The sequence below is a fragment of the Habropoda laboriosa genome, unplaced genomic scaffold (genome assembly GCF_001263275.1).
Source record: "Habropoda laboriosa isolate 0110345459 unplaced genomic scaffold, ASM126327v1 scaffold84, whole genome shotgun sequence".
Classification (NCBI taxonomy): domain Eukaryota; kingdom Metazoa; phylum Arthropoda; class Insecta; order Hymenoptera; family Apidae; genus Habropoda; species Habropoda laboriosa.
The window spans coordinates 1,062,894-1,078,859 of record NW_017100202.1 but is presented as its reverse complement, the minus strand read 5'-3'; the positions used below and the strand labels follow the sequence as shown (position 1 = coordinate 1,078,859).

General features: G+C 41.4%; 1 protein-coding gene across 1 annotated transcript in view; it reads right to left on the bottom strand.

Annotated features, from left to right (window-relative positions):
• Positions 1-365: 365 nt before the first annotated feature.
• Positions 366-15,966, bottom strand: part of LOC108570437 (titin) — a 108,049-nt gene continuing 92,448 nt past the window's right edge. Inside the window, exons 58-82 of the mRNA XM_017932297.1 lie at positions 15,818-15,843; positions 9,650-15,722; positions 9,140-9,187; positions 8,925-9,038; positions 8,695-8,847; positions 8,201-8,564; positions 7,775-8,090; positions 7,323-7,611; positions 6,818-6,950; positions 6,142-6,578; positions 5,767-6,036; positions 5,270-5,648; positions 5,032-5,186; positions 4,664-4,954; positions 4,430-4,571; positions 4,043-4,312; positions 3,440-3,885; positions 3,048-3,347; positions 2,670-2,824; positions 2,434-2,584; positions 2,140-2,217; positions 1,948-2,052; positions 1,674-1,871; positions 1,176-1,481; positions 366-719 (exon numbers count right to left, since the gene is read on the bottom strand). Of these exons, the coding sequence (XP_017787786.1) occupies positions 520-719; positions 1,176-1,481; positions 1,674-1,871; positions 1,948-2,052; positions 2,140-2,217; positions 2,434-2,584; positions 2,670-2,824; positions 3,048-3,347; positions 3,440-3,885; positions 4,043-4,312; positions 4,430-4,571; positions 4,664-4,954; positions 5,032-5,186; positions 5,270-5,648; positions 5,767-6,036; positions 6,142-6,578; positions 6,818-6,950; positions 7,323-7,611; positions 7,775-8,090; positions 8,201-8,564; positions 8,695-8,847; positions 8,925-9,038; positions 9,140-9,187; positions 9,650-15,722; positions 15,818-15,843 (11,399 nt within the window). The 3' untranslated portion in view covers positions 366-519. The remainder of the gene's footprint in view (positions 720-1,175; positions 1,482-1,673; positions 1,872-1,947; positions 2,053-2,139; positions 2,218-2,433; positions 2,585-2,669; positions 2,825-3,047; positions 3,348-3,439; positions 3,886-4,042; positions 4,313-4,429; positions 4,572-4,663; positions 4,955-5,031; positions 5,187-5,269; positions 5,649-5,766; positions 6,037-6,141; positions 6,579-6,817; positions 6,951-7,322; positions 7,612-7,774; positions 8,091-8,200; positions 8,565-8,694; positions 8,848-8,924; positions 9,039-9,139; positions 9,188-9,649; positions 15,723-15,817; positions 15,844-15,966) is intronic.

Genomic DNA, 15,966 nt, shown 5'->3' with positions numbered 1-15,966 from the left:
TTGTATCGATTTCAAGTATGCTTGAAGAAGTCTTGGTCCGTTAAAAGAAGAAGAAAGTACATTACTCTAACACTGACTAGATTCTACACCCATCCAGTATCGATTCTTAGATTAAATCTAGTCGCTATGCATGTGCTTCTAAGAAAGGAACGATTCGACAATAATGTCATTAATTCTTTCGTCGTTTCACGTATGCCGGTGTTCACGTGAGAAATTAAACATCGAAAGTGTCAAGAGACTGTTTTTCTTAATCATATAATAAAAAGTTCGTGGAAGAAGAAAATTATCTAAATTGCTCGAAATAATTATTCGCTTAAATTTCGTTAAAAAAAAAGAAAAAATGAATGAAAAGAAGAAGAAAGAAATCTTGATAATATACGAAATTAATATTAAAGCTGTCTCTTAGTGTCTCTATTGGTTTCTTTGCTTTACTAACGCGTTAAATCTTTCTGGTCCTCGATAAGAAAAACGAACATAAATCCGTTCCACGCTTTTCCCGCCATTAAATCGTAGAAATGCTTATTTGAAGAGTTTCTTAGCATAGTGCCAAATGCGGAAGAAGTATTCGTCTTGTCTGAGAAGTCTCGCCCTCGCGTACGAATGAATATCGGCGTCCATATTGTGTTCTCGTAACCAAGAACTCGTATTCGTGCTGAAGCTCACCGATGCGGTTTCACCTTTGTCGGTGGCTTCCGCGATAGGCTCCACTACAGATAATTCTGAAAAAAAAACAAATACAAGATTGCACAACGAAAAGTTTATGAAAAATCCATCTGATTTTTCAATGTTCTTTTTCTAAGAAAACTTCTATAGTTAAAAAATTTTAAAATACATTAAAAAAATTTTTTAAATCAGAAATAGTGGACTTTGAAAATTATGCTTTATAAGGTTAACAGGTTACAGAACTAAAAATTTCAGAATTGAGTATTGGTTTTTTAAAACTTAGAAGTTATGGGCGGTTGCTTGTGCAAGAGGAAACGTAATAAAAAAGAGTATAGGCAAGAAAAGCAAAAAAATTGCCTTTCATCTCATCAACTTATAGGTTAGGATTTATATATATAGTAATAGGAGCATTGAAAGGTCTAGTGAGAAAGATTAACGTTCGTCCGTCCCTCTAGCGGTGGAGCGTATAAGTTACTTCCACAAAATATAAAAAGGGATAAATGTGAACGTACCGGAAGCTGGTAAGATGTTCACCGGTTCATCAGACTCCAAAGGATCGCTGAGACCGATCTCGTTTTTCGCGTAGATTCTGAATAAGTACGTGTGACCCTCTTGCAAATCTCTGATGTTCAATTTCTGCACATCTGCGGTCACTCGTCCTACTTCCATCCACATGGTCTTCTTTGCGTCCCTGATAGCGATTCTGTAGCCTTCCAATGGCGCACCGCCATCTGATTCCGGTCTGCCCCACGAAATTAAAACTGTATTTCCTGCGATCTGTCTGATTTCCAATGGTGCAGTTGGCGGTGATGGCACATCTGTGAGAAGAAATGGATTTTAAAATTAATTAAAATTTTGATATGAAAATTAAAATTAATTGAAATTTTGATATAAAAACTGAAAATTAATTAAAATTTTGATATGAAAATTAAAATAAATTGAAATTTGGATATAAAAACTGAAAATTAATTAAAATTTTGATACGAAGACAAAAAGACACGAAAGCTTACTGGCATGTGTCATTAAGGTAACTGGTTCTGAGTTTGTGGGTACACTAAGTCCCATGCTGTTCTCTGCGAACACTCTGAAGATAAATTCGCTCTCTTTCAAGTTCTCTATGCAATATTGAAGTGTAGTAGGTTCCAAAGTGACGACTTTCGTCCATCTTGCTCCTTTTCCAATCAATGGCCTCTTCTCGATAACGTATCCTATTAAAGCAGGAAGATGTAAAGATGTTTGTCTCTATCTTCATGTACATTTTTTTTTTTTTAAATTAAAATATACCTGTAAGATCGCTGCCTCCTGTGTTGGCTGGCGGAGACCAGCTGAGGGTCACGCTCTTGCTGGTGACGTTCGTTACTTGTACATGTTGCGGACTCGATGGTGGTGCTACAAATTGCATATCGCATGATGTATTCAGCGAATAAAATAATATTTCACGATAAGCAGCGAAATAGAAGCACGATTGAAACTTACTTTTGCTGATAATTATTTTCGTTGGCGGGAATATACCCAGCAGAGCGTACATGCTGCTTTCGGTGAGCTTTGTTATTTCTAAGCGATAGCGGAAGCAATAAATAAGCGACAAATGATCGATACTCAAAAGCATTAGAGTGCGAATAATTATATAAAAGCCTCGCTGAAGCGTTGCTACTATTCTTAATCTTACAGTAATTCTACTATCACAAATGTTTAAAAAAAAAAATGATTACAATTAACCTCAGATTATTAATATTGCAATGTTCAATAAAAATCGTTTCAATTGCTTACTGATTCTTCTGCCTGGTGTAATTGGTTCTTCAGCTACGTATGGAGGTCCAGTGCCGACATTGTTCCTTGCTGTTATCCTGAAGTTGTAAGGTACATCTGTTTTCAAATCTGACACGATGAAGTTTGTCGTTTCGTGCTTCGTGCTGCCGATCTGCGAATAAACAAAGGAAACAACGAAATCAAATTTTCAATTCTCCCTTCGAAAATATACTCGAAAACGGAAGATTCTTGTTAACCTTCTGCCAGTTCTTCTTCGACTCCTCCTTCATCTCGATGATGTACTCTGTTATCGGTGTTCCACCGTCGTTCTCCGGAGGCTGCCATTTTATCGTGAACGACGTCTTCGTCATTCCCGATACTTCCAGTGGCCCTCTTGGTGGTCCCGGTGGTTCTTTATCGATACAATAAGGCATTATACGTGACAATTTTTTTTCGCAAATTTGTATCCTACTATTTGCGAATAATGCAGCAGAGAGGAAAATTAGTAGAGAGTATTTAAATTACGAGGTATAAATCAGGTTGTAAATTATTAGTACGAATTTCATAATGAAGTATTTATAAATTGCAGAGAGTAAAATAACGTTCGTCTAAAAATGTGTAAAAACTTGTCATACCGAAGGAGGTTCTCATCCTGACAGTATCAGACTCCAAAGGCTCCGACGCTCCGACAGCGTTCCTAGCGATGATCCTGAACTTGTACTCAGCATTCTGCTGCAGCTTATGCACGCAGAAGCTCTCCACTTCCTTGTCGATGTCGACTACTTTCATCCAAGTCTTGCCAGGTTCGCATTTCTCGATCGTGTACTTCTCCAGTTCGATTCCACCGTCGTCTGTTGGCGGTTTCCATTCGACGGTGACGCGATCTTGCCTGATTTCCTTGAAGACAACCGGTCCCTGCGGCTTGCCTGGTTTATCTAAAGAATTTGCAGGGAAAACAACGTAGAAAACCAATCCAGCAATGAGTGACGCTTTATTTCAAATTTATGCGATTAATTGAAAACTTTACCTATAACTCTAAGATGTAAGTCAACCGAAGAACTGCCAGCTTGATTCTCTGCCTTGGCTGTATAAGTGGCAGTGTCTTCTCTGATAAGCGAAGAGATAGAGATGGTAGAGGTTCTCTCTTCTGTATGAACAGAGACGCGCTTGTCGACGATCGTTTTACTGTTCTTCGACCACGCTACTTCCGGTTTCGGGAAGCCGCTCGTTTGAATCTCGATCTTCCATTGGCTGTTCACTGGGAGATTCTGGCTTGCCAGTGTCTCGTCGTAGGCGATCTTTGGTGCTTCTTGCACCTTCAATTCGCACGTTGTTTCTGCTGTTCCTACGTTGTTCTTTGCTTTCACTGTGAAGGTTGCCGATGAGGTTTCTGTGGTCCTCGCGATGGTGTATTTTGCCACGCGATTTTCGTAGGTGATGCTGCTGTCTTCGAAAGTTTCGCTATTTCTCAGCCTAAACGACAAATTATTCAAATTTGTTACTTTAGTGTCTTCAGAATTATATGGAAATTGGGAAGAATTGTTTATCGAAAATTGCATAAAATAAATTTTTAAAATTCGAGGAAAAATTGAATATGGGAATTGGAAAGAATTTGAAGAAAAATTCGTACCAGGTGATCTCAGGTGTAGGTGTTCCTCCAATGACGCACGATAGGGTGACGGTTTCTCCAAGTCCAATTACGACACTCTTTAGAGGCTCTAGGACAACCGGTGGTTCCACAACGGATGGTTTCGATATCTTTATGTACGGAGAGTTTGGTGATGTTTCTCCTGGTCCGGCTTCGTTCACGGCTGACACTCGGAAGGTGTACTCTTTGTTCGTGGTTAATTTCGTTACTTTGTGGGTGGTTTCTATTACAGTCTCTGTAACCTTGGTCCATCTTCAATGAAAGAAGATAATTGTTACGAGTAATTTTTGAATTCTAATAATTCTTACTTTAATATTCAAATATCTCACGTAGAGTTCTTTTTCCAACTGAAAGAAGCGATATACTCACGTAGATTCAGTCTTTTCTTGGTGCTCCAGAATGTACTCGACGATTGGCGAGTTTCCATCTGAATCTGGCTTCTTCCAGTGCAGTGTCACACTGTTGTCTGTTATTTCCAGTGGTTCTGGTGCTCCAGGTGCACTTGGTACCTCTGCAAGCATGAATACAACGATGCGTTAACGGCGATCGATTAGAAAACTGTATTCGAAAAGAAGAAAAAGAAATTTCAAATACGATACTTACGAACTATGACTACGTTGATCTCTATACTAGTCTCTCCAACGCTGTTCACCAATTTCAGAGTGTAATCACCGACATCTTCCTCCTGAATCTTCTTGATGGTCAGTGTCGCGGATTCCTCGCCGATCAATGGCGTGGCTCGTTTTGATTTGGTAACTACGTGACCATTTACCGTCCATTCGTCGCTTGGTTTCGGTGTTGCGCTGTATTTCACCACGATTTCGACGTCCTCGCCTTTTCTCACCTTGTACTTCTTCGGTGTGTCTGGACTGATCTTTGGTGGACTCTCGATGACTGAGAAAGATCACAGAGATAACGTTAATTACGAATAATAGTTACAGTTAAATATTTTCTTTTTTCCCCAATTTTACCTTCGACTCTCAATTTCGACGACGTCTTCACGTTTGTAACCGTAGCCGAGTATTCTGAAATGTCTTCAGTGGTGCATTTCTTCACGATCAGTTTCTTCACAGTGCCTTCGTCGATGATGGTGTATTTCGTTGATTCCTCGATGACTTCCGTTTTCCTGTAATAATTTTCATTCAATTATATTCCCTGCTGCCTCAAAACAGTTACAGTTTTTAATAGTTTCTTCAATATTTTACCCACCTCATCCACGTGACTGGAACATCTCGCGATAATTCGATAACGAAAACGGCATCAGAGTTCAATGGTACGAGAGTCACATCCGGTAATCTCGTGATGAAGTCCACTCCTGGTTCCTCAACGGTCAATTTAGCAGATGACTTCTGTTGTCCAACTTCGCAGGAATAGACACCCGCGTCTTCCGGTTCCGTGTCGTAGATCTTCAATTTCTGCCTCTTGCCATCGATAGATAATCGAACGTGCTCGGAAAATTGTAACTCTTGTCCGTCCTTGAACCATCGTACCAAAGCGTCTCCTTTCGTTAGTTCTACCTCGAACGTTGCTCTCTCGCCTCTTGCTATCGTCACGTCTTGCATCTTTGTGATGAGTTCTGGTGGTAATTCTGGAATAATTCGCAAAGAAATTTAGTAAAGTAGCATTTTACATTTTTCATGCTGTAAATTTGATCGTATCTTGAAAAATTAATTTTGGGATTAATGTAATGGTAAGCCAATACTTACCGACGACAGTGACTTCCGCTGTGCATTCTTGATCCAAGAGAGTGCACATGTACTCTCCTTCATCGTGGACGGATGTGCTTCTGATGAGCAACTTCCTAATGGTGCCATCTTTCACGAAGTCTAATTTCTCTCTGCCTGGACCCAAAGGTTCACCATCCTTGAACCATTTAACATCGGCCGACTGCGACGTGATCTCGACCTCCAAAATCGCGATTTCACGCTCCTTCACCTCGCAGTCTTGTAACTTTCTCACGAACTCCGGTTTGGTGGCTGTAATTTTCATTTTTCATTACGAAAAATGTCAAATTTTTGTCGAATATTTCAATAATTAATTATACATTTTTCATGTATTTAATAGATCACAATAATTCTCACCTTTCACCGTGACTTTGCTTGAAGTAGTTTGATTCTTCACGGTGCACTTGTAAGTTCCCTCGTCCGTGGGATTTGTCTTCTTGATCACTAATTTGTGCACTCTTCCTTCCTGAATGATCACGCGGTGATCCATTCCGCTGATTTCCTTGCCGTTGTGCCACCATTTTGTCGAGACTGTGTGAGATGTCTCGCAGTTCAATTCCAAGGTCTTGTACTCGTCCACTACGACTTCTTTCTCCAATTGCTTCGTGAAGGTTACTTTTTCGACGTCCACCGTGACTCTGGCACCGTGAGATGCTTTTCCGACTGGATTGCTGGCGATGCACTTGTAATCGCCCGAGTCTATCTCTGAATCCGCGTTTTTGATCTCCAGTGCGATGTTCTCGCCGTCGTAGGTCTCTGTGATGTTCGGTGATTTCTCCAAGGGCTTGTTGTTTCTGCGAGAAAGATGGATTTCAGAATATCCTCCCTTTTTTACATTATCAAAGTGTTCGTTAAAATTCAAGATTTCAACCCTCTCTACGATGACCATTCGTAAAATTTTCAATAAATGTCTATTTCATCCCTTAAAGGTTCAATTTTCAAGTGTGACCAAAAATGTGGTATTCTGAATTATGCGATAAATGGAAGAAAACTCAAATTTGAAATTTGAAAATGATAAAATAAACAATAGTACCTTAACCACGTGACTTCTGGAACAGGATTTCCAGTAACTTTGGCCACCAACTTGAAGGTTCCCTTCTCTGGAACAGTGAGTTCTTGGAACCGTTCCGTGAACAATGGCGGTTCTGGAGCTCCGCTTGGTATTTCTACGGGATTACAGTAGTGTTACTTACCTATACGAATTTCTTTATACAATTTAAACATACACAACGCATTAAAAATGTACAATGAAACAACGCAAGCAGAAGCATATCCTACCCTTCGTTACGGTGTAATGTTCGTATGTATGCTGCTGGAAGCTAATGGCCAGCGAAGACTTCACGTTTACTGAAAAACATTTTAGCGAAGCATTTTGCAGAATTAATTTGTAAGCATAACGGTGACATTATTTAACCTGTTATTAGTGCAGTGTAGATGTTCGAACATACGAGGATTTCCTCTCACAAAAAGTAAGAAATCTCGTTGGAAGTAGAGGAAGCGAAGCTTTAAAAAGTAAAGTAGGTGTTTTGTATTCTTACTTTCAACTGTTAATGTTGCTTTCGTTTCGGCTGTGCCAAGATCATTGGTAGCCACCACGGAATACTCTCCCGAGTCTGATACTTGAGGTTGAATCAGCGTTAATGTATTCACGTGGCCATCTTGTTTCGGAGTCAAGCCCTTCAGAGGTTTACCGTTCTTGTACCAAGTTACTTTTGGAGCAGGGTTTCCGACGATTTGAGTCGACAATACCACGGTCTCTCCTTCTCTCACCACGTACGATTGCAGCGGCTCTAGGATCTCTGGCGGTTCGTGTTTGCCAGTCTTCACCTGCGTATTTATCAAAAATTCCAATTTTCGGTGTAAATTACAAAAAAATGTAGGAAATTGGTGAAAATTAAATCTGTGAGGTATTGTGTGAAACATTAGAATTTGAATCTCGGTCTGTAAAATCTGAAGTTTTATAATCGATTAATAATAACGATACACGAACCTTCATAGGAATTTCGATGGTAGCTTCACCTTCCCTGTTTCTAGCAACGATCACGTATTTTCCTTCCTGTTTCTTCTGCACTTTGGTGATCTTAATCACGCTGCAGTACATGTGCATGTCGCTTTCAGTGGCGACCACGATGTTCTCTTTAGTCGTGATCTGCGTGTCCTTGTAATACCATGTTATTTCAGGCTCTGGTACAGCCACCAATCGACATTCCAGTATCACATCTTCACCCTCGTTCACGTATTTTGCTTTTGGTTTTCGAGAGAACGTCGGCGGTATTCCCTCTAAGATATCGGCGAGAGATGATTCCCTGTAAATTATTTGAAGCGTACATTTTAATACAATAATAGCGATTAAACGTGGAATGAAAATTGTTCCGCGAGATAAAAGTTGAAACAACGAAATATGAGGAAAACACACCTCGACAGGCTCTTTCTGGAAGGACCAGTCAGATCCGATCCATGATCAGAAAGAGGCGCTTCAACGATCATTTCTGTGGTACTGGAAGCGAAACCAGCAGCGTTCTTTGCGACACAGGTGAAAGTGCCAGCATCTTCAGGGAATACCTCCCTAATTATCAGAGTCGCTACATTATCATCGTCGTAGTACATTTGGAAATCGGGGGACGGCTTGATGATGGCAGTTTGTCGGAACCAGGTTATCTGAGGCCTCGGTACACCTTCCACTTGACATTCGAATTGAACCGTGTAACCGTCTGGCGTGTGAATTGGCTGCAATTTTTCTATGAACCTTGGCGCTGATGTTTTCTCTCCCGGCGCAGGTTCTTTAATATTAACAACGACGTCATTAAATGTATGGAGAAATCCTTCGAAGTGATTTTCGTCTTTTTATAATTTCAATTTTATTCCAGTGAAATTTTGATGATAGAGAAAGTATCGCATTTAAATACTTACTTTCGAAGACTGGTAATTTGTCGATCTTCTCGTGCAATTTGCGCTGGAGATAATGAGTATAGTGTATTTCGTTGAGAAGATATTGCGCAGGAACCCAACCTTTTTCTTCTGTCAAGTGTTTCTTTACGAACCACCAGTCTTGATTTGTGTGGTCTGATAAAAATATACACGTAGTAATATCACTTTTGTTTGTTTTTTTTTTAATATATAAAAATAGTACGTAAACTTACCGATCACGTAAACTCTTTCTCCTTCGACGAGATTGATGGCTTCGTCTGTTTCTGCCACGTACGAGCAGATCGAGAACATCGTGTCGCCATCGCGAACAACATACTCAATTTCATCTGCAAGATTAAAAAAAAAGTTCGTTCGATCAATTACACAATTTACCAATATTAGTGACACACGAATAATCAAATTTTTTTAGAATTCAATCGAGACGTACCTTCTTCTGAAATTTCTTCTTCCCTGGTGATACTAAGCGAGGCCTCTTCTGTAACGCGTCAAATAAAATATTATAACAAAAGTAAACAATATCAGCTGCATAATCGCAGAATTATAAGCCAGCGTCTGTTAATACAATCAATTATTCATTTAATAGTTGCCTAAAATTGAAGCAGCAATTATTTCACAATATTAACCATAATCGTTAACAGGCCTACTATCGTTTTTTCTTTTCTTTTAAATTCGTTACGCAGCGCTCTATTGCTATTTCGTTGTACGTAGAAAATTATACGAAGTACCGATATGCTTTTCATTCGCAGTGGATTAAGAAGCGGGAGATTAGGGTTACGGAGGCTTTGTTTCGTGGGCATGGGGATATTAGGGGCAAGCATACTCACTAAATGCACCGACAGTCTAGACGAAGCACGTTAATTTCTACATTTAGCTGAAAGCACGTTACATCAGATTAAACGTTATCTGCGAAAGCGGTAATCGAGGAATCCCGTCGAACCTTCGTCGTACGTGGACACACGTCTCTTGCTCTTCAGCTTCAATGCCAAAGATTCGTCAGCCTCCTCGATAGAGTACTTCCTCCCGCGTTTCAGTTTCAATTTCACGTCACCTTCCTCGATATCTTCCACCTGGTACGGTCTGGGTTCCTTCTTCTTCTTTCTTCTCAACGGCAATCTCATCTCGTCAGTGTCCAGTTCTTCGATACTATATTCATCTCTACCCTCTTCGTCTGAATCTATGATTTCTTCTATGACCGGACCAGAATCGTCTTCCACTTCTTGCATGATTCTGATCGTCTCTTCTCCAGCCTCTTCGGAGTACGTCATTGGTCGTTTCTTTGACTTTAGTTTAACTTTACCGGACATGGAAATGTCTTCTTCCTCGTAGGTGTTCAACGAAATCTTGAACTCTTGTTCGACATCTTCCTTGGTCTTTGTTCTACGCGGCCGGAACGTAACGTTCTCCACTTCCGTCACCTCTTTGATGTCTGGCTTCGGCTTCTTCTTTGGGCGTAACTTTCGAAGGGTAACATCCTCGTAGATTTCTTCGATCGGTTTCGGAGGCAGTTTCGGTGGTTTTCGTTTGAACGTGAACTCATGGACCTCTTCTTCTTCCTCCTCCGGTTGTTCGACCTCTTCGATCCTCTTGATCGTCAATTCTTCGGCTTCTTCTTCGACTTTGTGTACTGGCTTCTTTTTCTTGATTTGCACGTCGGTAGATACTTCCTCCTCCTCCTTTGGTTCTTCAGGAGCACGAGCCTTCTTTATGGTCACAGCTGTTTCCTCGACTTCTTCTGTGACAATTGGTTTCTTCTCTGGCTTTTTCTTCTTCTTCTTGATGGTGAATTCTTCGGGAGCCTCCTCTTCCTCTTTCTCTTCCACGACAACCTTCTTTATCGTGACCTCGTCGGCAGCTTCTTCTACCATTGGCTTCTTCTTCTTCGGTTTCTTCACCTCTACCTTTTCTGTCACTTCTTCTGGCGCCTTTTCTTCCTCTTTCGGTACCGGTTTCTTCAGTGTTACTTCTTCAGATACCTCCTCGGGAACTGGTTTCTCCTTTGGTTTCCTCTTTTTCAGAGTTACCTCTTCTACTACTTCTTCTTCTTCCTCTTCCTTCTCAACGGGTACCGGTTTCTTTATGGTGACTTCGTCAGCAGCCTCCTCCACTACTGGCTTCTTCTTCTTCGGTTTCTTCACCTCTACCTTCTCACTTACTTCCTCTGGTGCCTTCTCTTCTTCTTTCGGTACCGGTTTCTTCAGTGTTACTTCTTCAGATACCTCCTCGGGAACTGGTTTCTCCTTTGGTTTCCTCTTTTTCAGAGTTACCTCTTCTACTACTTCTTCTTCTTCCTCTTCCTTCTCAACGGGCACCGGCTTCTTGATGGTCACTTCATCAGCAGCCTCTTCCTCTACAGGCTTCTTCTTCTTCGGTTTCTTTATCTCTACCTTTTCGGTTACTTCTTCAGGAGCCTTTTCTTCTTCTTTCGGAACTGGTTTCTTCAGCGTAACCTCCTCCTTCACTTCTTCCGGAACAGGTTTCTCCTTTGGTTTCCTCTTTTTCAAAGTTACCTCTTCTACTACTTCTTCTTCCTCCTTCTCAACAGGTACCGGTTTCTTGATGGTTACTTCATCAGCAGCTTCTTCCTCTGTAGGCTTCTTTTTCTTCGGTTTCTTTATCTCTACTTTTTCGGTTACTTCTTCTGGAGCCTTTTCTTCTTCCTTTGGAACTGGTTTCTTTAGTGTAACCTCTTCCTTCACTTCTTCTGGAACTGGTTTCTCCTTTGGTTTCCTCTTTTTCAGAGTTACCTCTTCTACTACTTCTTCTTCCTCCTTCTCAACAGGCACCGGTTTCTTTATGGTGACTTCATCGGCAGCCTCTTCCTCTACAGGCTTCTTTGGTTTCTTTATTTCCACCTTTTCGCTTACTTCTTCTGGAGCCTTCTCTTCTTCCTTTGGAACTGGTTTCTTTAGTGTAATCTCCTCCTTTACTTCTTCAGGAACGGGTTTTTCCTTCGGTTTCCTCTTCTTCAATGTGACTTGTTCCGGAGCTTCTTCTTCCTTCTTTTCAACAGGTACCGGTTTCTTAATGGTAATTTCATCGGCAGCTTCCTCTTTGACTGGTTTCTTTTCCTTTGGTTTCTTGATTTCTACCTCTTCAGTCACTTCTTCAGGTTCCTTCTTCGGCACTGGCTTCAACGTAATCTCTTCTTTCACCTCTTCCGGAACAGGCTTTTCTTTCGGTTTCCTCTTCTTTATCGTCACTTCTTCAGGAACTTCCTCCTCCTTCTTTTCTTCAACCACAGGTTTCTGAATTGTGATTTCCTCAGCAACTTGTTCTTTCACTGGTTTTTTCTTCTTCGGTTTCTTTATTTCCTCGGTTACTTCTTCAGGTGCCTTCTCTTCTGGCTTCTTCAAAGTAACTTCTTCCGTTACCTCCTCCGGAACAGGCTTCTCTTTCGGTTTTTTCTTTATGACCACTTCTTCTTTCACTTCCTCCACTTCTTTCTCTTCAACCTTCTGGATCGTAACCTCGGCAGCCTCTTCCTCCTTCACAGGTTTCTTCTTTGGTTTCTTCACAATCGCCTCTTCGACAACTTCTTCCGGTTTCTTCGGTTTCTTCTTCAACGTGACTTCAGTCACTGTCTCTTCCTCTACTACTTCCTTCTCTTCCACAACTGGCTTCTTGATGGTCACCTCAGCTGGAGCCTCTTCAACCGGTTTCTCTGGTTTCTTCTTCAGAGTAACTTCTTCAGCTACCTCTGGCACTTCTTCCGGTTTCTCCGGTTCGGGTTTCTTGAGCGTAACTTCTTCTTCCTTAGGAGCCTTCTCTTTAGGTTTCTTTGGCTTCGTCTTACGTTTCACTGTCACTTCTTCGGTCTCTTCTTTCGGTGCTTTAGGAGCTTCCTCTTCCTCCTTCGCTGGGAATTCTTTCACGCCTTCATCTTCAGGTATGTCCTTCTTCCAGCCCTTCAATTTGATCGTCTCCGGTTCCTCTTCAGGCTTCTCTTTCGTGGGTATTCTGAACTTAACCTCCGGTTCTTCGTCTGGTTCTGGTGGTTTTGGTTCTCCCTTTATCAACGGAATCTGTTCGATTTCCTGATCCGGCTTCTTCCTCTCTTCCCTTTCGTATGGTTTTGGAACTGGTTCAGGTGCCGGTTCTTCTGGTTTCTCTTCTTCTTCAGGTACATACTTCTCAAGTTCTGGCCTGTCGAAGTCCAATGGTTTCAATTCCTCGTGTTCTAATTTCACCTTTGGTTTCTTTTTCTTTTCTGGCTTGACTTCCTCTTCAGGTTCTGGTTTTGCTGGTTTCTTCAGAGGTTCTTCAACTTCTTCAGGCTTCTTTTCAGGAATCTTCTTCAACTTGATCTTCTCAGGTTCTACCTTTTCTTCTTCCGGTACCTTACCCTTTCCAACAGGCACTTTTTTCGGCTCTTCTGGTTTTTCTGCCGGTTTCTTTGGTTGACGTTCGTAAACCGATTTGTCCTCCACTTTCTCTAATGGTACCTTCTTCAATTCTTCGAACTCTAGGTCTAATTTCTCCAATTCCGCGACTTCTTTCTTAGAAAGTTTAACCTTCTTCACCCTCCTCTTGAGAACTTCCAGAGCTTCTTCCGTGTTTCTAGACAGAATACCTGTTTGAACCGGATTTTCTTCAAGTTCGGTGATCTTTGGAATCTGTATTTCGGGCGGATAGTCGCCGACGTACGTGATTCTGCTTCGCAACATGATTTTCGGGAATTTGGGCTCATCGGCTTCTTTCTTTTTCGGGACCGACACTTTCTTCAATTTGACCGAAGCGAATTGGACGGTTTCTGCCGGTTCGGAGTACTTCAGCTTCGTGGGTGTGATCTCTTTCCTTTCGATCTTCTGAGGAACCAGTTTCTGCAAAGCTTCTGGCAAAGGTTTCTTCTCCTTCTTCTTTTTCTTCGGTTCCCATTGTATCTTCTCTGGCATGGGCTCCAGGACAGGTCGTTCGTACTCCGGTTCCACCCATTCCTCGATTTCGTCCTTCTTCTTTTCTACCTTCTTTTTCTTCTTCTTCACAACCTTGGCTTCCTTTGGTTTCTCAGGAACTTCCTCCTCTTTCTCCTCTGGAGCCTCTTCTACTGGAACTTCTGTGACTTTAACTTCTTCTTCTACTTTCTCTTCTTCAACCGGTACTGCTTTGCGTTCCTCAGGTTTCTTTTCCACTATCTCTTCAACCTTCTCTTCGCGTAGTTCTTCCTCTGCAACGGTGGGCTTCTTTTCTGTAGGTATTTTCTTCTTTGGCTTCTCTTCCTTTGGTTTCTCTTCCTCTGGTTTCTCTTCTTTTGGTTTTTCTACTTTTGGTTTCTTCTCTTTTGGTTTCTCCTCCTTGGGTTTCTCTTCTTTCGGTTTTTCTTCCTTTGGTTTAACTTCTTCTGGTTTCTCTTCCTTTGGTTTCTCTACTTTCGGTATAATTTCTTCTGGTTTCTCTTCCTTTGGTTTTTCTTTAATTACCTCACCGTTTGTCAGAATTTCCTCCTTCTTCTTCTCTTTCGGTACTTTCTTTACAGAAACCTCGGTTACCTTTGCTTCTTCTTCCACCTTTTCTTCTTCCTTTGGAACAGCTTTTTCTTTCTTAGGTTTTTTCTCTTTTATCTCTTCGGTCGTAACTTCAGCGATCACTTCAGTCGTCTGTAACTCTTCTTTAGGAAGAACTTCCTTCTTCGCCTTGGTCTTTTTCGGCTTCTCAGTAACGAGTTCTTCAACTTCTTCAACTGGTTGTTCTTCTGTCTCAGGCACAGCTTCCTTTGGAGCTTCCTTCACTTTTACTTTCTTCGTTATTACTTTTTCTTCAGTTTCCTTTACCTCAGTAGCCTTCTTCTTCTTAGGTTTAACCTCTTCAGGAAGTTTCTCAGTGGTTACTTCAGTGATCACTTCTGTTATTTCGACGCCTTCTTTCTCTGTAATAGTTGGTTCCGCCTTTTCTTCTTTTGGCACTTCAGGTGTGATTTCTTCGACAACTTCTTCCTTCTCCTCAGCTTCAACTGTAACTGGTTTCTTTTTCTTCGGTGCTTTCTTCACCTCCACCTGTGTAACTTTAGCCTTCTCTTCCTTCACTTCTGAGGGCTTGGCTTCTTCCGGTTTAGCCTTCTCTTCAGGCAACTTCTCCACAGGTGTTTCAGCAATAACTTCTGTGATTTCTACTCCTTCCTTTGGCACAATTTCCTTCTTAGCTTTCTCCTTGACAGGTTTCTCAATCACGATTTCTTCGACTTCCTCCACAGGTGCTTTGCCTTCCGTAATTGTTGCTTTCTTCTTCTTAATTATCTTTTTCGTCGGTGTTTCAACGATTTCTACGATTTCTTGTTCTTCCATGGCCTTTGCTTCTTCTATTGTCTTCTCTATGACTTCCTCAACCACCTTATCCTTCTTCTCCTTCGGTTTCTTTCGAATGATCTTCTTCGTAGGAGTTTCGATGGTCTCGATGATTTCTTCTTCTTCTTCTTCTGTGACTACTTCTTCTTTCGGTTTCTCGGGTGCTTCCTTCAATTCCACTTCCGTTACCGTAACAGTCTCTTTGTCTTCTTCCACGATCGGCTTCGCTTTTTTCTTCAGCGGTTTCTCGATGATGATTTCTTCAACAAGTTCTTCAGGAACACCGTCGTCCTTCACTGTCGCCTTCTTCTTCTTCACGACTTTCTTCGTGGGAGTCTCGACGATTTCCACAATTTGTTGTTCCTCCATTTCGATAGTTTCTTCTCGTGGTTTCTGGATTATCTCCTCAACCACGATTTCTTCTTCGCCCTTCTTCATAGGACGCCTCTTCTTTCTGATGATCTTTTGCGTGGGCGTCTCGATCGTCTCGAAGATCTCCTCCTCTTCTTTGATGACGACCTCCTTCTTCTTCTTCGGTGCTTTTCGTACATCGTGCTCGGTGATCGTCACCGTTTCCACTTCTTCCACGATCGGTTTAGCTTCCTGTACTTCTGGTTGCTCGATGATTATCTCTTCCACGACTTCCTCGGTCACTTCGTCCTTAGCCTTGACTGGTTTCTTCTTCACGGTCTTCTTCACCGGTGCAACTTCCTTGACTTCCTCGACAATTTCCTGTTATTCAATCAAATAAACATCCAATTGTATTCACACGTACAATTACCATCGCTGTGAAATAAAAGCGTGATAAAATCGATCGTAAGTCTTACCTCTTCAACCACCTTCTCCGTGACATCTGCGAAAAGAACAAAATGCTTTAGATCCAAACGTAAACTAACATTCTTCGATCAATAGTAAGCTCTCTTTATAGCGGATCACAAACCATTTACGTTGTAAACGAAGTACTCATATGTATATA